Source organism: Haliaeetus albicilla, chromosome 18 (assembly GCF_947461875.1).
Source record: "Haliaeetus albicilla chromosome 18, bHalAlb1.1, whole genome shotgun sequence".
NCBI lineage: Eukaryota > Metazoa > Chordata > Aves > Accipitriformes > Accipitridae > Haliaeetus > Haliaeetus albicilla.
In genome coordinates this window covers 5,936,614-5,958,685 of record NC_091500.1, presented here as the reverse complement: position 1 = coordinate 5,958,685, position 22,072 = coordinate 5,936,614, and the positions used below count along the sequence as shown (strand labels likewise).

Genomic DNA, 22,072 nt, shown 5'->3' with positions numbered 1-22,072 from the left:
CCCACAAAGTATAAATAAATGTAACTGGCCATTTTAAGTGTGGGAGAAAAGAAATAATGAATTTCACGGCAAACTATTTTTTTTCCTATTAAAAAAGTTCATACTTTTCTAGTCAAAAAGGTTAATTCTGTAAATAAGGTAGGTCCCCTCTAAACCAAGCTTGTAGTTTTTAGTTGTGTAGTTTTTATATTCTGGGTTATTCATAGGAAATCAAGAACCTGAGGCGTAGGCCTGTGCTTTTTTTGTGTGCTCATATTATATGGGTTTTCATTTAAGTGGGTACATGCGCACACGCACACGTGCATGCACACACACTGATTCTCAACAGTTTGGCAGTATTTCTGCAACGGTTGAATAATAATACCATAGAATGGAATCATAGAAAAATTTAGGTTGGAAGGGACTTCTGGAGGTCATTTGGTCCAACCTACCTGCTTCAGACCTTAGATCAGGTTGCTCCACAGCTATATGAGAAAAATGTGTTTTTATTTTATAGTCTACTTTGTTTAACTGCTATAGCCTACAGTAGTAAACTGCTTTTTCCAATATAGTAAGCTAGTGTAATTACTCTGGAAAAACTTTTAAATGTAGACTAGACCTTAATATTAAGCAGCATCTAAAATTACTAAATAATATTTAATTTTGATTTTCTGGAAAGTCCCTTTCACTAGCCAAGTTAAGAGGAGAAAATATATAGTCCTTATGGAAGGTATGTATCAATGTGGTTTAATATGTGACTCCATACCTATGACTGCTTTTTCTGCTAAACCGCAAAGCTACTGCAAATCTATATTTCAAAAATGTACACATCGGAGTAATTCTGTTTATTTCCCTGAAAAAATATGATTTAAAGTTTATACCCCGCCCCAACCCAAACCTTCTCCATTATCTGTTTCTAGTTTTTGGAGAACTTGTGCAAGAAATCACTAATTACTATTTTACAGACCTGCTTCTCAGTTATGATAAAACACTTTGTGTTACTGTTAAAACTGGAGTTTATTTTATATGGCCGTTACAGTGCTGAAGCTTGCTATGAAGGATTTTTTTTTTTAAGTAAGGAGTTTGAGCGAACCTGGAGACTCGATAAAGTATTGGAAAGGGTGTAAAAAATACCCTTCTATTCCTCCCTCTTTTTAGGAAAAAAAAAAAGTATTCATGTTTCAATCAAATTCTATTTCTTTCTATGCATATGTATATAGCATATGTATATATAGGCTTGTATACAACCATAACATTTTGCTGACTTCCAGTTAATATTAATCTATTTGTCTAGCTATCTAGGAAGAAACTTGGGGATAAAAATGTTAGCATGCAGGAAGAGGTTCATCTGCAAGAATGCATTTTCTTAACATCCCTCCACTCCTCAAAAAAAGCTACCTGAAGAAGTTAGCGTTTTGTTCTTCTCTAACTTTAAATTGAACGTGTAACTATATAGTTGGCAGATTCCTTACAGCCGGGTCTCTCTTCTACAGTTACATTTCATCTAATAATTTGGTAAGGCAGTTCAGTCAATAGCAGTGAAGGCTGCTGAATAACTTTGTCTCTTGATTTATAGTCCCAGTGATGAGGACTTCATCCAGTAGGGTAGTATAAAAAAATTAATGTGGTATTTTTTTGTTGGTGGTGTTTTGGTTTTTTGTTGCAATGTATGGATGTTTGCGTGTTTGCAGAGTTTAGAGAAGAAAAAACATGTTAGTTGTGGTGTGTAGATATAAGGGGGTGATTATTGACTAAGACTTTAATACGTTGTCTTTGTAAAGATTGTATGACTGTGAGAACTGTAGAATTGAGCATGATTTCATATTACAGGCTTTGATGTAAGAGAAACCAGTTTTATCTACATTACCTAACAGGAGGGAATGTAAACTTTTTGAAGATGGTCAGGGTAGTCTTTTGCTTTGTTCTTAATGCACAAAAATATTGTTCTTATCTGTTTAACTTCCTAAGTCTCTGCTGATGTCCCAGTAATTCCAATTTTGCTTTTGATAGTGGACAGATCAGTTGTGGAAATCAAATTTTATGTAACTCTGAAACATGTAATACAAATAATGTAATTAAATTTAGCTGTATGCAAATTAACTTCAAAAACCATGGAGGTATAAATGCTGATTGTCTCTGAATGGGATGTATTATGAGAGTTACAGAAATGTTATTGATCCTGGACTAGGCACTTCTAGGTCTGTTTATGCCTACTGAACTGAAATGGCAAGTAAAGTAGCCCTATGTAGTGAACAGCAAAAATCTAAACTGAACCAAATTTAATACATGTTAAACAGGGCTAGATGCATATCTGGTGACTTGCAAGAGAAAGACTCTGTAGCTAGTTGGCAAAGCTGTATTCTCTGTTTCTCTATTAAATGCCAGTTTTATTCCTTCAAGAATAAGACTCTCTTGGAAAGAAATGTACTAAAACAAGCTCTGACTGTGAGTTTGCACTGGCAGGATCTTCCACTCTGCATGCCCAGGTAGGACCCTTCACATACTGCTTTAGTTATGTGCCCAGTGCTGACTTTTTAAAGTGACAACTCAGATGACTGAAAGGATAAGTGATCAATTTATAGAAGGAGAGGTGAATCTCTAGGCATTCTTTCTAATGAATTCTAGAACTATTTTTGAAAAAGTGCTGCAGTGTTTGAGTGATCAAAGTCAAGTATATTTCTGGAGCCAGGGTTAGGATGGCAATATTTAGCTTTGAATTCTTAAGACAGATAAAAATCAAAAGCCCAAACCACCAGCTATTTTTTTTTTAATGTTTAGATTAATCCAGAAAAATAGACCAAAATTTTGAAAATTGCTTATTTAAACATGGATTGAGGAACTATGTATGGGGCATTTAATTTCTTTCTTAAAAAGACTTCTCTATGTAGCAACATAGGGTTTGAGGGAAGGATATTAATTGATTTATCATTATGATCCTTTTGAAACAGGGAAGTCATAACACTGTTTTATCAGTTGAAAACTGAGGCCCTGGGCAGAAACTCCTGGACACCATTTAGTTTTAATGGAGACTTTTGTCTTCTCCTTATCTGTTTTAATAAAGCTTTCTCTAGTCTGATTGATGTACGTGATATAGTGAAATGTGTTTGTCTGTAAGGATGTCTGATTTTTTTTTTTCTGTTGGCAACACTTTTTCCTCCATTCACACACAAGTGAAGATAGTTGTCTTATTGAATACGAATAAAATAGGAATTAGACTTTTTCTTGTGTCATTATTTGCCACATGTAAGCTTGCCATGTGGCTTTCCATGCATGCTACGTTTCTTGCCTAAGCATCTACTACTAAAGACAAGTGTTAGTAGCTAGTATCACTAACAATTCACATGCACTAAACTGAAAAACTAACATCTTCTCCAGCTGATGATAGCTGTGATTGCTATTTTGGTAGTCTTTTGTTATAAATGTGGGCTGATAAAAGCATGAAGAACAGCTGCAGCTATTTGATACTACAAGAGAGGTAATATTAATGTGTTTGTTTCTGTGATTGGTGAAAGACTCATTTCTTTCTTGTTGTAGATGAAAACAGAGATATTGGGAATATTTTAGTGCTGATCGCAAGAACTTAGCTATCATTCATGCAGCTGAGAAATTAAAAAATCAGTCCACCTATTACAGCCAAAGCTGGAGAAAAAATTATTGCAGGGAGTTTTAAACTTAAAAAAACCAAAGTAAGAAGTGTTTTTTGAACTGAAGGAATGAGTAAGTATCAGCATACTTTAAAACTCTGCAGTTTAGTTTTTGCACATAGTACAGTAGTTGCAATTTAAATTACTGAAGTTTTTTTTATATTGTTGCTTATCATTCATGCAACAACATGTATAAGTGGTCTTTATTTTTTGCCAAACGGAAAGGCCAAGTATTTTTTCTCGAAGAGTTAATGATGAGTTGGTAAGTCTTTCCTTTCAGCTTGTCAGTATGTCTCGGTTCTGGTCTTTTGAGACTGTTGGTAGAGGGATCTGTATGATTGTCTTAGTATCTTCTTGGGCCTTGGTATGATCAGTCTTTGATTTAAGAATTGGAGTCACATCTTCTAAGTCTTGGTCAGGAGCTCTATCTTAAAGTAATCCACTTGTTTTATAAGCCAAAGTAAGGTGAACTAAATTCAATTCTACTTAAGAGTTGTAAGGCTAGAAAGTAATTTATCTGCAAAGCTATCGCTTTTCAGAAATCTATGCTACTTTGTTAAAATTTACAAGGGATAGTCCTTTATCAAAGATGAAACACACTTTTTTTTTCTGCATGAGTTTTAAAATTTATCTGAACCAGAAGAGCACCACTCTGCAGTGAAGTCCATTATTTGAGTCCTCTGCCCCTTTCTGCCATTGGACTGTAAAAAAAAAAAAGCAGCTGTAAACCTGCCTTAACTAGCTACTTAAACTGACAGTTCAGCTACTATGTGTTACTGAAGCAGGACAAAGCCTACCAAGTAACTTTTTGTTGAGTTTTTGAGTTTTGTCTTTTAGTAATGCGCAATGTAAAAAAAAAAAAATAAAAAAAATTCCACTGTTCAGTATATTCTTACAATTAGGATGTGCACTTTTTTCTTAGTTTTTTCCCCACCCTTTTTTGTTTGCAGAGTCAATATTCAGGTGCTTTAAACTTGACTGAAGTAAAAAATATTACCCTCAACAGGAAAGCAAAAATTGTGGAAGTGATTCCTATTCTTATTTGACATTTTTGTTGTAATTGCAAATTAAAAATGATTTTTGCATCACCAAATTCAGTAACAGGAACTGGAAACTCTTTATATGTACTTTACACATCAAGAACAGACTGAGCAGATTATCTGGATGATTTCAGTTTTTGAGCAGGATATTAGCTTTGACTTTGGGAATGAAATGCAAATAGTTGTGCATGTACTTAAGTGTTTTGCTGAGTAAGGCCTATTTATTTATAGATAAAACTTTTCACTGAAATCTAGAGATATCAAGACTTGTGCTACTTTCTGGTATGAATTATTGCTAGGTTTTGGGCATACAGACAGGTTCCCCATATATAAACTAGGACGTGAACTTGTACAGCCTTACACACTCTGTCATACTTGCATGTATGCATGTTTTTTCCCATGCTAAATAGGAAGTTGTTCATTCCCTTTTCATTCAGGGATAGTATAACTAACTGAAGAATAAATGTGTGCACCTGAGCACATCCTTCAGAGTAGCTGAGTCACTGCAAGGTTTCCATCCTACCTTATCTTGTGAAAAGTTGATTATGTACCAAATCCCTTACCTTTATCAATGATTGTTACTTGTTAGTCACTGAATACAAGAGGTATAGGGCTGGGAGGGAACTAAAAGAATCCACTTATTCCGGTCTGGGTCACTGAGGCAGGATTCTCTATTACCAAAACCTTCCTGACAGCCACCTGTCTCATCTGCTCCAAAGGCTAACAAAGGAGATTGTTGGGCAATTTCAGTAGAACTTATTTTCTTTTCTGATAGTTACTTCCCTGTTTCTCTAGGGAAATGATGGCTGTGATAACTTGACTTTTTTGGTAGTACAAGACTGTAGAGAGAGTAGGACTGATCAGTGTTAGTGACTCTGGACATAATGTGAAAATAGGTTGAATGTGGAGGATGTATTTCATCAACTTTCTAAAGAACACAATAATCAGCTCCTTTTAATCAGAATCCTGTGTGGTGCTGTTGACACAACAAAGTCAATCTGTGAGGTTTTTAAATGCTTTGAATTTTTTGAATTTTTAGTTGCAGCCAAAACCAGTTTTCTAGTTGAAAATATCTTCAGGATCCTACCCAAAGTAGGGAACAGCTATATTTGGTGATGGCACAATTGTTAGCATTGCTATTTTCAGGTTTAAAATATGCTTACACAAAGAAAATTGAAGCATTTTGCTGACAATATTTGCTAAGCATTTTTCCAGCAAGAACCAAAATTACCAAGTCCTGATGATGTGAGTCATCAGTATGCCTTTTTAATTTTTTTTTTTTGTTAGAACAGACTTCTCAAATATACATCAAAATAAGTTAACCTTGAAGGAGACAGCTTCACTTTGGGCTAAAACAAACAGATGCTCAGCAAGGCTGAACTGATGATGCTGATTATAAAAGTTCTGCTGTTATTGATTTATATTGTCATATAAGGGTCATACCTATGGATCAGTATTTTATTATGGTAGGCACTGAACAAATGTATAACAAAAATATAATCTTCAAAATTCCTGCTAAAGCAATGAAGGATACAAGTTTTTTTGTTCCTATGTCTAGAATTTCCAGGGAGCTCTGACTTCTGCATGGGACCAGGACCTCTAAAAGACATAGCAGATAACCATTGCCATGTGAAAATAGGACTGTTGAAAGACCTTTAGTCAGGTGGTTGTATTCTTTCTGCAGATTTTGAAAGTAGAAGAATATGATTTATGATCATAGCACATTCAAGTAAGTTTGGAATCAGTTTCTTGTGGGAGCTATGCCCTGTTCTATCAGAAAATAGAGGAGACAGCAGAATAGTAGACAAGTGTGAAGATGTATAGAAATACTTTTGAAAGAGAAGATCAATGGCCAATGGCATTTGAAAATGGAGCCAGACCTATACTCCTTACTTTCATGACCTGAGATTGAGAAGGTCGGAAGTATGAGAGGTAGGTAGTAAAGAGCTAAGAGACAAGTTTGCCAGAATCAAAATACTTGGCTGTGAAATGGCATTTTCCTACTGCTTTCACCATTAGAAAATGTGGGGAGAATCATTAAACCAAAAAATAAATCCACTGGGAAATGTGGAAGAATTATCAGAATTGCCATGAAAACAAGCTGTGTTATTCAAATTATACATTGCCAACACATGTGCATTGCCTGACCCTTAATGCTCCCATCACCCTAAGCCTCTCTGTATGTCACCACAGACAAGTATTTTTTGGTGCTCCTCTCTTTGTTGTGTAATACCAGTCACATGTCAGAAAGATAGCTTTTCTTTATTGGTACAGTTTTCCTGCTTGACCCCCTATAACACAGCCTTGCAAAATATGTTCCCAGAGTTTTCTGTCTCCTTACTTTGCTTTCCCTTATTCAAAATACTGAAATCAAGCTTTAGGGTTCCTGAAGTATTGCAGTTGCTCTTCTAATAGTATGCAGGCTTGAATAGTCTGAGTATGTTGCTTTTTACAGACATATATGGATGGATATATGTGTGTGTGTGTATATGCATATATATATAAAACCTTTATGAACTGAAAACCTGGAGGCAATTTTCCTGTGGCAAACCTGTGCAGACAGACTTAGAGAGCTGCCACGGAGGCCAGCACTCTTGAAGGTAAACGTGCACATGTTCTGTTCCATTGGAACAGAGCAGAAGGTTCCCTACGTGAGTTCTGGGAAAGGCTGTGGATCTCCCCTGCTAGGACATTTGTTAGTAGTCAGGAAAGGAAAGAGTTTACAGGTTAAGAGCATGAAGTTAGTTTTCCACCATCTGACCTTTCTCACACGCCAGCACAGAGCAGCTTTTCTGTAGCATCAAAAGATGTTATTGTTTGCCAAGATAACTATGCTAATAAATCCCCTTGTACAAATATATCTATTATGTTATAAAAAAAAAGTGTGCTACTATAAAGTGGTTTTATTAGTGTAACTGCATTTAAACTACGCCTTTTTCCATCATCACTGTCTGTAAAAAATTTGCATTTCTAACAAATTCCACTACTTTTCAGTATTGCCTAGGTCCTTCCTTAAGGTGCACTGTAATAGCAAGTGACAACAAGTTCTGTTCTGTAACATAACAGCAGAAGAGAGATACAGCTCTCAGCACCAGGCTGGTCATTACGAAGATTTTCAAACATGTATCATCCAAAGGATTTTTTTTCTAAAATCTGTAGGTTGTTTTGTCTTCCTCTTGCTCCATTAACTTTTATTCTACAAGTACTAAAGTTGGAATCAAGTAAGTATGATCTGATATACTTCAGTGATCTTTCTAGGATCTTGTTTGGAGTTCCTAGTTATTTATTCACGGATATTGTACCCAGTCTGCATGTGATAATTGATTGGAAGCTCTCAGTCTACTGTAGTACAAAGCAAACTGGGTTTGCATAAATGTAAGCACTCATCTGGTCAGATCATTGATGTGCGGCGTGAATGAAGGTAGAACTAGTCTGTCCTTAGAAAAATCACTGCTGCTTGTCACATTAAGGTCTTAGTTTCATCTAGTTTAGCAAGTGTAAGGCTCGTGTTAAGAGGTAGTTTAGGTGTGGATGTTGTGTATTTGGGTATGGATTCATCTTTAGAATATTTCTTAGAAAGAGCGGAGGAAGAAACAAAATTAGTGATGTATTCTCTGAAAGACAATCTCTTATTAAAAAAAAAAATCTGTGAGAATTTGCATACATATTTTTTGATATGCCGTACATTCTGATTACAATTCATTGCTTTGATGTACTAACTTGTCTACCATACATGTGTAGATAGGCACTTATCTCACTTGGGTATTGTTTTAATATTTTTCTTTCTTTGTAGAATTGCTACATATTCCTTTGTAGATGAGAGATCTTAATATCAGTGGTTTATAGACATTGTTGTCTTCATTAAAAATGTACATATAAATCTTACTAAAATAGGTGATCTGTGTTAGCGTATTGCCCACCCAAACTGTGCCTGGCTATGCTTCTTCCTCTTGTGAAGAATAACATACTAGTATTTCATGCTAGTAGCTATTAGGAGTAAGAATAATTTTCATTACCAGGTTTTCTCCATTTATGTTTTTTTAAAAAAAAAACCAAAACAAAATAACCCACCCCTCCCATCCCCAGATTTTCTTTTTAAGAAATGTAACTAATGTAATTCGTAACATAAGTGTATTTGCTTTTGTTTGACTAACTCTTCAGTCAGTGTGTTCACTTCTGCTTTACACTGTTAAGAAGTTTACCATAATGAGCAACTCAGAACAGTTTACTTTCTGAAAAACAAGTGACTCCTAGTAATGCTTAAGTGTGGTTTGTAACATTCCAAAGAACAACAAATACTGAAATATACTATTTTTTCCTTAACTTCAAAATAATAGAATATGAATCTGACATTGAGAAATACTGATTTGAAATATGTATGAAACAGATTTCTGATGAAGAGGGAATTTGAGAAGTACTTCTTTAAGAATTCTGGTGAGATACACAAACCACCTTCTGTAAGCTCTCTGAACATAACTAGCATGCTGCTCAGTTTATTCAAAAAGGACTGTAAATTCTGGAAGTTTTAACTTGATATGTTTGCAGGTAACATGATTGATGTGTAACTCTAGAATGAAAGGAGTATTTAGAGTCTTGGCTATCAGTTCACCAGTTCTTATTCCTTAAACAAAGACAGGTCAGATATTAGTCTTGTCCTCTGTGTCACAGTTTCTGACTTCATCCTATGAATACAGACACCTACAAACTCAGAAAATATTCTAACACTCAAATGCCTATCGATCACTAAATCAGAAAAAACATAATAGTGGAGGGGGGCTAGCTTATCTGTCGTAAGATTTTTATTTTTTTTTTCATAACTTCTCAGAGGTATATCATATTATAAATGCATTAGAAATGTTTTGCTCTGAGGATATGTAGCATTCCTATAAAGGTTAAATCAATAAAAATGATTTGGCCACATTCCTAAGCATGGCTAGAACAGGTAGCCCGTTGTTTAAGGTACCCTTGAATTTCTGGATCAGATTATTATGGTGCAGCAAAAAGGCTTACTAAAGGCTTCTTACTGTCTGCAGACATTCTGTGTTTCTATGTGAAGATATCGTCAGCCTAAAAAAACCTTCAGATTTTCTGGGCTACTGGAAAAAAAAGTATTTTTATGTATATAGGTCTCAAATGTTGTGCTGTGTGTGCTGTAAGTTTTAAAGGAAGTTTTGCAACAAGAAGGGGTGAAGACACATCAGTAATTGATAACAACCAGGTATGTAAAGAAGAAAGAGAGACATGTTTTTAAATCAGTGTTGAGACTAGTAAAATTGTTGCCCATCTCAGTATCTGTATTAGTCTGTTTAGGTTATTATTATTTTATGCATATCTGATCAAGTGGAATAGCCATTATATTATGTATATTTACTGTATCTAGCCAGTTCAGTAAGCAAGTAAGATTATTAAATCTGGTGGTAGAAGACTTCAAACAATTGCTAGTTGAAATTCTTCTAACTTTATACAAAGCTGATAAAATTTAGTAGCCATTAAGTAGTGTTTATTCAATACATCTGGTTGATTCAGTAGACGATGTTGAAGTCTGACAGTAGACTATTTTTATAGATTTAGTGCATTTTAAAATCTTTCATGCACGTTGAGGAGCTACTGTATATTATTGTTACAGGGCAGATTTGTGTCTTACATCGCATGCATGTGCTATGCATCTACGGTCTTGACACTTTTATATAGGTTTTATGGAGCACAAGCTTACTGTAAGAACATGTCACTAAGATTAGAGTTCAGATTGTATGGGTATTTTACACTTATTCCACTCACGTCTTACTCTGCCCTTCAAAAATGCTGGAACTGAAAACCAGTGCCTTTTTATCTTTTTTGTTGTTTCTTCCTTTTCTTTTTTTTTTTTAAATGTATGAGAAAGGGGTTATATTATTTTTAAGATACGTCCTAAAATGTAAAATGATGGAGAATAATTCTGATGATAAAGTAAAAAGCACACACTAGTGGTAACTAGGACTATATGTTTCAAGATGTTTTTCAGTTGTGAAAATTTGATCAGTGAATTAACCGCACATCCGGCTACATACATCTTTGATCAGAATTGGAACATTCCAACTCGTGTGTGTGTGTGTGTATGTAAGCTGGCTCCAAGTAGGTTTTACACATGTGCACTACACATGTGCCTTGAAATTAGTTAGTAAATTAATACTATAATTTAAAGTAATAAAATGATACTCTTTCAAGCCTTTGTTTTGTACCTAATGAGTATTATAATAATTTATCTTTCTCTCTGGTCAAGCTCAAGTCTTCATTTATTTTAAGATGTATTAGTACGCATTTAGGTGGCTCAGCTGTAATTAAGATTTTGCTTTTGCTTTTAAAGGTAATATTAAAATGTTACTTTAATGAGCTTAGAACCCCAAATTATTACAAGGTCATGACAGAATTAATTGCTATACAGAATAATAGAGCATGATTTTAGGTCCGCTCCCTGAAATACTGTAAAATTAGAAGTTTTTCTAGTGTTTGCATATGCAATATACAGTGTTGCATTAGAGTGAAACTGTTCTTGCTACAGTATGAAAATTTTTTGTGCTGTAGAAGATATATTTCTTCCCATTTGATGCTAAATTAATTTTTTTTTCTACCTCAATGGTGTTATTTTATTATCCACAAATGACTGGACTTTTTTCTGAATGTTGGTTTCTTTAATAAAATGTCAGCATAAAGAGTGTGCTCTCTGAATTTGTTTTAGTGTTTCTGTTTATGCCTTTTAATCAGAAAGGGGGAAATAAAAATATACTGAATAGCAAGAAAAATATAGCACTTACATCCAACTCTGTACATTCAAAACTAAGAGGGGTGGGAAGGAAGCAAAGTGAATGCCCTTTATGCAGAAAATCCTTATGGGAAACGAGAACATTTTTACTGGTGTATACTAAGGTATGCTGCCTAAGTAAATAGTTGCTGCTTTCTGGTCCTGTCAGTTTTAAATAAACTGTTCATTGTTATGGCTTGGTTATTCTACAAATAACCAAACACAGCGGAGTTAAACTTTGATAACACTGATTGGAAAAATGGAGTTGATGAACTCTCTTAATGTGAATTTATACTGGTGGTCTTTACTTAGAGGAAACAAGTTTTGCAGATTGTGTTAGGAAATAAATATACTGCAGACTTTTAAGTACTCTATTGAAGCTATTACAAAAGCTGCTCCTGTGCTTGAATATTATACAATAGCTAGTAGCATTAATTCATCAAGTGCTTGTTAATAAAAAGTCACTAAGATAGACAGTACGTGTCCCTTCAATGTTAAAGAGCAAATGTGACACTTAGGAAAAGTTTTCTATTTAAAGGTGGACGATTCTCAGTTGAGTAGATGTATTTGAATGAAAGCAGTTACTCGTGGAGTTTATACAGAAAATGCAGCAAGGGCATACGTAGTGTAGCAGTTCAGTATTACGGCTCACCTAAAAGGCTTTTTGAGGCATGCTAAATTAAAATAGCAAATTCTAACACAGTCTTCAGGATTAGGTTGTTTTTGTTGGTCATGTCTTAAAATGCCTTTTAAGTTCTGTTGCATTCTAACTATTTAATCTGTGTAGAATTACTCTTGCTGATTTTACAGGAAGGTTGGTATTTATAGTAAATTATTGATGTATTATAATATTAATATAAAAATAATGTTGTGAAGTAATATCAGTTCTTGGCAGAACAACTCTGCATTTTACATTAGCATTCTTTCAACGTAAATATGGTGTGCCTTATTTTTTTTTTTTGATCACTTTCAGAAGAAATATATTGCACTGTGTCAAAAACAGCAGCTGACCTACAAATAAGACTACTTTGGCTAAAATGCATGGTTTCACTTTGAAAGTTGAGGTGAGTTAAGATTGGTCAGTCTAATGTCCAGAAAGGCAGTTTCTCTCTTCATGGGACTATGGGAAGAACAAGAAGATACGAAGAGACTTACTCCCAAACATCTATTTCCTCAATTATTGCCAAGTATTCTAAAATAAGTACTTCTACCATCTGTTATTTCAATACTAGCACTAACGCTTACAATTTATGTAGAACACTATAATAGTGTTAATAGACATTCTTTTTTACAAATATTAAGACAAGACCCTTGCTGCAAGTTCCTACATTGCATATTAGCAAAGCAGAGATATGTGAAGAGTTGTAAATGTTCTTTGGGTATTTGTATTGCTGGCAAATCTGAATGCGATAGCACATTCTCTTTTATAACTTCAGTGTTAGGGTAGAAAATGTTGTACCAATAGAGATGTTTTCTGAATTTACACTATTACTGTTTTTTGTTGGGTTTTTTTGTTTGTTTATTTCTTTTTACCTGAGGAATTTCAAAATTTTGGAAGTATGGATTAGTAGGAATTAGAGGTTTGAACTGTACACACGTGCATGTTTGCACATACACAGCTCATTAACATTTCTTAAAGAATACCCTGTTCTATTACCACACATGGATATGTTAAAATATCATGCTTTTTTAACTCTGTCTTTTCTGATTTGTATTTAAATGAATTACAGATGTTTTGGGGGATTAACACTATCTGGAAGTGAATGTACTTAGGCATAATTATTTGTCTATATTGTTGTTCCTTAAAAAACCCCAAACCAAACAACCCTCTCTTTTGCTTATTGTATAGGGTCATACATATTAAATGTGTTTGATGAAGTAATTCAATTCCGTAATTAATAAGGACTTGTAACATCACCCTGCTCCGATTTGCTATATCAGACCCACTTTCAGAAGAACTGCACCCAGCGTATGGTCGTTGGTGTATATGCGTATACATGCATATAGATGCAAACACATCTTATTAGTGTTATAGTTAATCTTCATTGTGATTGAGGCTGGGTCCTTTTCCTCTGAACAATAAAATATTATGTAACTGGCAGTGGCTCTGTCTTTCTGTTTTAGTAAACCACAGAGTGGATTTAGATGTAAGATATCTGACCATGAGGGATAAGTAAACAATGGTTTGGCACACTTACGGTTCAAATAAATTCTGGGGAAAATAAATGTATGTAAGGTCATCAGCTTTTAACTTTCCTTAATCAAGAAAATGAATGATAATAAATTTTAAGTCATTATGAAATGCTAGCAATTCTGATGAAATATAATATGTGAAATAAGCTAGTGTCTATCAGAAATATAGTAACCATAATTGAATGAATTCCTGCCAAAATATTTTTGCCATGGGGTTTTTAGTTATAACATATTAAAACTTAAAACTATTGTTAATTCTAGAACTGCCTGACCTTAATGAATATGGCATTTTTAAGAGACAGACAGCAGAAGAAACTGTTTTTAGCCTTTACTGTAAAAATAAAGGTAGTTTTATTAGAGATGAAAAAAATATTCTTAAAGAATATTAAACTGTTAAGAATACAGTAAATATGATACAAAAATACCTTTTTAAAGCACCATGTGTATTTAAAGGAAAATGTACCCTTTTTCCCTTTAATCTTTTGCTATGCTAAAATTATTTTTTATAAATAAAAATATTTAATAAGGAGTAGGTTGCGCAGAATAATTTAATTGCTCTGATTAAAATGACTTCAGCAGTTAAAGTGAGTCAGTAGAAAACCTATGGTTTTTTCCCTCCTGGGGCAAGTTCATACATGAAATAGGAAACTTATAGCTACGTGAGGAAGGCTAGAACAGTACACAGTATGGTAACAAGCAGAATAAAAAATATATACAGGAAACAGATGCATGAATAATGGATTTTTTTATTGGAAGTGTTAAACTGTTTTATGATATAGTAAGCAGAGTTTATTTTGTCTTTGTGCTCATCTTTAAAATATTCTCTTTAGGGTGTGCTTTTCAGTATGTTAAGTGGCAGGTCTTATATTTATTTGTAGAAGAGAGCATGTTTATGTAAGGAAACGTGCTCTTAGATTTAAGCTTTATTAACTTAAAAACAAAAACACCTGAGAGCAGAAGATAGACCTCCTTAGTCTGTTCCCCTTAAGACTTTAGAAGGCAGTTTGGGATAAATGTATACAATAGAAATTAAAGCTATTGTGTATAATGTGAGCAAAAATTAATTTTGTCGATAACAGTAGTTTCTTGTGGGGGTTCTGTGGTGGAGGAGGTAGATGTTTTCTGCATTTTGTGGGTGTCTGCTGTCTGCGGATGAAAATCTGTGGTTAATTCATAAGTCTGGCAAAATTTACAAGGAAAATCTCTTTGAAATAGCACACAGTTTGCTAATTTATTTCTGAGTACACTTATCAGAACAAATGTATTTATTCCATTTAGGCAAATTAGCTTTTTATATTTAATATAACAGTTGAATATTTTCATGTTGCAGTTTCCCAACTGGTTGTATGAAACTTGGATTCTCTCAGTGCTGAAGTTAAGACCTTAAAATACTTCAGGTTTTACCATCTTAAACTCACTGTTTATCTTGAGGCTGCCTTAATTAAAATATTATATACTCTAGGGCATATTAAACATGGCAATTTATTGTAATTCTTATTAATGGAGTGTATTTAATGAGTTTTCAGAACCAACTCCATCACCTACAACACACAATGTTGATTTTTATTAGGTACATAGAATAAAACATACACATGGTCTAATTTTCAAGAAGTACCCAGCACTGACAGCTGCTGTTGGCTCCTGTAGTAGCCAAGCAGGAGAAATGCGGGTGCTCAGCACCTTTGCAGCCTGGCAAGCATGGGATCATTCCTCCCTTCCCTCTCCGCTTTAATTTCCACCGGAGCGTGCTAGACTTGAGCATAGAAGAATACCAAATTTTGCTTGTGTTTTCAGATTCTTGAGTTAACTTACAGTTTTAGAAAGTATTTCTTCTTAGTTGTTATTAGTGCTGATGAATGTGTGCCACGAGGTGTGACAGGTCCTTAAACACAGTTATTATCTAGCTTCTGTTTGATCTTTTGAACTGTCTGCATTGTATAGTTAGCATCTCTTGGAAGAATTATTTACTGCTTTATCTTTCCCTTTATGCTTAAATGGATACAGTATTAGATGTTCATTATTTACTTAAGACTCCTCTGAGCTGCTTTTTATTCATAGAAAGTCCAGCTGTGTTCTGAAAGCATTCGGGAAAAATAAAGGCATAAGGTGCAATTTTAAGATTAATACTAGTCTGACCATGACCAAGAAATCACACTGCTTGAGAGGAATTTCAGTGTTATTGTTATGCTCTTAATGTGGGGTGGCAGAGCCTTTAAATATTTCTGGTAGAGTAGTTAATACAGCATGGAAGTTTGATATTTGTACAGTTTGTAAAGGAATTTGAGGTGTTACCCTATTTTGACTTCAGTTTTCAAGTATGCACTGGTGCATCATTAATCATAGGAAATGCAAAAATAAATAATATAGTCCCTTTGGATTTTTCATGTGAATACTTACCTTTTCCTTTTTTTGTATATACAGTTGAGGTATTTAGGTAACCCCTAACCTTTTGCTTCAACAAGGAGGTACAGTATAAAAATATTACCACAGTCTTCATATGAGCAGTTCTCTCTAAGAAAACCTCTAGATGAATATTTATTGAAAAAAAGCAAAGTTGCAATACAGAATGACTTAGCTTGGCCTGAATATTATATTTTAGACCACCAATGAATAAAATTAAAAGCACATGGATTTTGAATAACTAGAAAAGGTTGTAATTGATTAGCACTGCATGGAAGTATTGAAGTAGAGTAAGTTTTGATTTGTGAATGGTCCTATTCAATAGAGATTAATCCTGTATGTTTGATAAAAATCTTAGTGTCCCTAATGAGTTAGGTATTTTTTTTTTCTCTCCCCAGTTTATTTAACCATCAAATGTTTCGATGTTCTTCTAACAAACTGGAACATTTCGATCTTCACAAATTTTATATCAGTATAGTTGATTTAAACAATATTGGGTATTAATAGTTCATATGAGACAGATAATTAAACAGATCAGTACATTTTGCTGCCTAAGAATCCTATAAGTGGTGTAGTGCAATTCTGTGTGGTTTAGGGGTTTCATATACCGAAAGCCTTAGTGAGAAGCTTACAGCTTGCTTAATGCACATGAGAATAGTCATTCTTGCGTAGTTTTCACTATTATTTTTTAAGTCCTAGTATTTTGAATTATATTTTATAGAAAGGGTAGTAATTCCTGAGATTTTTCTTAGCATTAACAATTATATGAGTATGTTAAACAGAGCTGGAACATAGGGAAAATTTCTGCTTTATATACATAGGTAATCAAAAAGGATCTGTTTCTCTCTTATCAATATCTGAATTAAAATAAAAAACTAAGATTAAAAAACAAAAGCAGCTGAGAATTGAAATCTACAAAAGGTTTCGTTTTTTTGAGAATAAATGAGAAGATACTGAGGAGTGTTTTAATATAAGCAGGGTAAACTTTTTGTTGTTAACTTGAAGACTTTCATTTAGATTTACCATGTCTGTCTATTGGGATCAGCTTCCAAAAGTTACATGTGAAATAATTGATTAAATTATCAGCCAAATTTTGACCTGTTTTACTTTCTTCGGTGAAATCCTCTTATAAAGATGCACAGAAAGTATTTGAAAATGCCTTTTTTTTTTTATTTTTTAAATTGTAACTGTTGTGGGAGTCATTTCAAAAGTATTTAATTCTCTGAAATACCTTGTATAAACAATATTTACCAAATTTTCTAATAAATATGCAGTTTGGTTTTTTGCATAGTGTTTATTTTGAGCCTTTTTTTCTTTAAATGATATAGATATGAATATAATATCCTTTGCTGATTGAAATGAATGCACTTACATTAAAAAGTTTAAGGAAGTTTACGTAGGCATGATGCAGTCAAAACCTGTGTACAACTCGCATAAAGTAGAAATACTCTGGATATAAAACATAGCATCTAGTTAATTCAGTTCTACTAAATTGTAGAGGAATATATGTGTTTGCATTAGTTAGGAAAGGTTCCTTCCCCTTCATTACTCTTGTTTTTCCCTTTCATATGAGGTCAAAAACACGTAGACAAAAATAAGTGAAATAAGGATTTTCAGATATATGGCTAATGGCATAGGTTAGCAACCGTGCGAGTTAGCCAATACAGCGCTGTTTTCATTCCCTATTATTACTCGTCATTACATTTCATCAGTTAATTCTTGGAGAAACATAATTAAATTCAACAGTCCTGAGAGGAATAAGGTGGAGATGGGAGTAGAAGGAGATACAGACAGTAGAGAAAGGAGGAAGAGATCGTGCGTTTTGCCATACTGCTGCGCCGTTGCTAGGAAATGGCAAATTCATGAGTAACCTGGGTCTTCTGGCTTTTATTCTTTTTAAAATATACTCTGTCGTCTTTTTATAAAGGTGGGTTTTTTTAGTTTTGTTTTTAGCTGAAGATATATTGCTTACATATTGATAGAGTTGATGAGATTTTGTAGTTCCTTGCATCCATTGTTCATATCCAAAGTGAAATTTGTGTACCCAAGTCTATTTAGTAAAGTTTGGGGAAAAGTATTATTCATGTTACAGTACTTCTCACTCGCTTTAGGAATGATCAAAAGTAGATGAATTAAGCAGTCAGCGCTCCATGTTTTGATAATTTTAGCCAACTAAATTTCTTCTAATCTCTTTTGGAAGTAAAAGCAAAAGAAAGTCTCTATACATGTAAACTGTATTTCCTGTTGTAAACACTGGGATAATGTGGTCTGGCTACGCTTCTGCTGTGCTTCATTAAGACAGCAGTTTCAGTGGAAAAGCTGCTTACCAGTTTTGCATTAGTATTTCAGCTCAGCATTCAGTGTATACCAGCTACATGACCAGCCACAGGTTATGTTATCTCTTCTGCTATCTGTAGATCATAAATTAAATTGGTGTCTCTTCTAGAAGAAGCTATTCTTCATTTCTTTTCCTACACACGGTCTTATAGCTTATTCATGTGTTTAACTGGGAACCAGTCAAAGCGTGTGAAGTAGGAGGGGTAAAAGGAACTCCAGTCATCAGTTCATTACAATACAAGTTTAATCGGGATGTATATACCGAAAATGGTTCTAGCATTGTTGTTTTTCTTAGAAGGGGGGCAAGGGAGGAAAAGAAATAGGTTTAGCTACGGTCCCAACATAGTTTCGACATGATGGACACCATTAAGAAAATCTTGTAAGTTTTTAGAATTTTTTTTCTTGATCTTTCAGAATTTTCAGTAATTCTTCCTGATCTGTCTCAGTAAAAGATGCTTTGAAAAAAATACTGAATATACTTCTTACTACTCATCAAAGATGACTAGAGCACAGCATTTACAACACGCTTTAAAATATAACTTTACTTGCAGCTAAATCACTTAAAGTCATATTCAGTTTTATTTATCATTTTGTGAGTGAGGTGCTCTGTACTGATTTTGAGACTGTATCTGAGAGGAAGAAGCTTTTCAAAGTAAGCAATGATAGAGGTACAATTTTATAGCATATTTATGATTTTTATGGGCATGTATGTATGCAGTGCATATATATAATTACCTCAGTATACATATATGATTTCTTAAAGGAATCTGTGTTTACAGTTCAGAATATTGAAGTAAATATTTGGCAGTGCTCTTCTACAGAGTTTTTTAAGTCCCACTTTCAATTAAAGCTTAAATTCATCAGCATGTTAAGTCATGTATTTTTTATTTCATAGCTTAATGTTTTTATGCATGAATGTTTTGCCTTGTTCATAATAAGCGTAACAAGAAGAATTTGCTTTTACAAATGAATATATTATCAAACGTGCTTTGCTGTGAAATGAGGGCAACAAAGGACTAGAGAACTGCAGATTTACACTGATAACTTCATCTGATAAATATGCTTTAAAATAAGGTGTCTGGGGCAGTTACGGGTAGGATAGGCTGCTATGTGCTACATGCTACTCATTTTCATCAGGTTTAGAGAGCAAGCAGTCTTAAATCACATAACTTAAGTTTCTGTACAATATCTTTTGTTAACCAGTCATGGTGGATACATCTAAGAGTGTTACGCTTTACACCAGAGTTCTGAATAAGATAGTCTGTGCTGTTGTTGATTAACTCACTGAATACTTTATCTTCTTCCCTAACATAATTTTAAACATTATACTAGACCCCATCAGACTCTTCCAAATTTCTGTAGCTACGCCTTGACCCAGGTGACAGCTGAGCACACCTGCTGTCAAACACTAAGGACTAAGCCACCGACTTCATTTTGCTCAGCTTGTCAGCTAACAAATTTGTTCATAAATCTGCAGAAGTTCTTTAGGACTCCCCCCCACCCCCCCCTCAAACCAGGTATGCTATTTTAACACCCTAACATCCCATCAGCAAGTTTTTGCTTAGAGGGCTATAACCAGCATTGTTAAAAGTAAGAAAACTCCCGACAACGGAAAACAGAAGCTCAAATATTGCAGTACTTACCCCAAAAGAAGTTTTGCTGACATGGTGTCACTGAACTGAACAGGCTGTTTGATGCCATAGTCCCTCTCGGTTCACGCAGAGCTTTCACCTTCTGGTGTAAATACTTCTTGGATCCTCAAACTGAAAACACAAACCATAGCCAAACCTTGTTTTAGTTTTACAGTGTTCCTGGATTGCATAGACTCTATAGTTGGTTTTTTCCCTGTCAAAAAATTGTGTAGCACTGGTAACATGTGAAAAGCAAGGAAACAAAACAAAAAAAAAAGAGAATGAGCAAATATTTGAAGGACCTACTATTACTGCATAGACTGTGGTTAGAGAGCACTTACTGACTCTGTTGGTCTCAGTGGCTGGTAGTGACCTGCGGAGATTAACCATTTAAAACCCAGAGACTTCTTTGCTGTCCTCCTGGAGAAAGTTTGCACCGCACTTGTGGTTCTGTGGTTGTTTGTGAGGCGAATGAAGCATTCACACAATCCAAAAAAGCAAAAGCTTTAAAACTCCTTTTTTTTGCAAGCACTGTTACTGGAGCGAGCGAGTCATGTGGCTGTGACATCAGAGGACTCCAAGTAGGACTGCCTACACTGTGGCTTTTTCTTTCTCTCTCCCCTTTTTTTTTTCCTTTTCTTTTTTTTTCCTTTTTTTTTTATTTTTTTTATTTTGACAAAAGGCCCGTGGTAAGGCTCTTCCTGGCATCCAGAAGGATATAGCTTTTTAATTTTTGTGACTCATGAGGATTTGGAGAGAGTACAAAATGCTGTAAGAGCCCAAACTTCTGTACAGTTAAAGCATATGGACAGCAGAACTTTATTTGTACTCTCAGTTCAGGTTCCCCCCACTCTTCTTCCCCCCTCCTTTTTTTTTCTTTCTTTTTTTTTTTCCCCTCCCCTTCCCTCTCCCTACTTCATTATTGTGTCTGTGGAAAAGTGAGCAAAATTGGCACAAGTGGCTGTGTGAAATTCTGAACAACAGTGATGATTTACAATAATTTACATCTTTGGATTGTATCACGATCTTGGGTCTGCTTCATATTTGCTGGGTGGCTGGATTCCTTCTGTTTTACTTTTTCTCCTTGTCTTCCTATACTTGTGAATCTGTAACTCATTGTAAGAAACTTTACCTTTCCTAAGGTCTAGTAGCAGACTGCTTGTTGGGGTTGTGTTTTTTACTGTAATTGGCTGTCACAGAAGTGTTAGTCTGGGGATTCCTTTGCAAATCTTAAATCATGTCTGCCTTGCTTTACATGCCTTCAAAACTACTTGGCAGTTTTATGTAATGCAAATTAAGGGCAATTATTTTTCTTTTATATTTGGGGCAAAATATGTCATTTGGATATCATAACTAGTTGTATACTGCAGTCTAAGTGATGCTTTTGAATACTGGTATTGCTAGGATTTATGTAGATGTTGCATAACAGAATGAACTGTGAGACTTGGGAGGTTTTGATTGTGCTTACACTAATTGCTTATTATAGTTTCACTGTTTAAGAGAAATAGAACAGTCTTAGACTTTTGGGGAGACTATAAATAACTTTATTCACCAGTTAATGTTAACACTTAGTTTTAAAATGAAACATAAATTTGATGCATATGTAAGATTTAAATACTTAATATCATATGTGTGCATGTGTGTATAATACTTTTTATATACTTAACATATTGTAACTTTGACTTTGATTGTGTAATATAAGCCTTTACTGTACCAGTACAGAGTGGGTTAACAAAAGCAGTATTTTTTTGTTTATAATAGAAGCTTTGAAATAAATTGCAAAATGCTGTGTGTAGTAAGGAATAATGTGCACAGACAGTGTGTATTAGTAGCCTTGATTTGCTCACTCAGATTCAGAACAAAATTGGAAACATCTTTGAGAAAGTATCTTATTTTTTGCCTCTTTGGACATTATGTCTAGAACTTTTCTTATTAGCCTGATTATATCACAGATGTACTGTATTTTTTTAGTTTAGCTGAGTGATTTTTAAATTTTTTCTTTGTCATATATGTTTTTGGGAGCAGAAGAATTGTGTAAAACATTTTCTAGATATTGTTCAACTTTTATTT

General features: G+C 34.3%; 2 protein-coding genes across 10 annotated transcripts in view; one reads left to right on the top strand and one right to left on the bottom strand.

Annotated features, from left to right (window-relative positions):
• Positions 1–20,489, bottom strand: part of RUNX2 (RUNX family transcription factor 2) — a 155,482-nt gene extending 134,993 nt beyond the window's left edge. The window contains exons 1-2 of one of the 2 annotated variants that reach the window (XM_069805600.1): positions 20,344–20,489; positions 20,015–20,134 (exon numbers count right to left, since the gene is read on the bottom strand). In XM_069805600.1, the coding sequence (XP_069661701.1) occupies positions 20,015–20,072 (58 nt within the window). In that variant the 5' untranslated portion in view covers positions 20,073–20,134; positions 20,344–20,489. Of the gene's footprint in view, positions 1–20,014; positions 20,135–20,343 lie in introns of those variants that run through there. The other variant, XM_069805599.1, reaches the window with a different exon arrangement.
• SUPT3H (SPT3 homolog, SAGA and STAGA complex component) overlaps positions 1–22,072 on the top strand; it is a 279,607-nt gene that overhangs the window by 24,674 nt on the left and 232,861 nt on the right. The gene's annotated exons all lie outside the window — the stretch shown is intronic.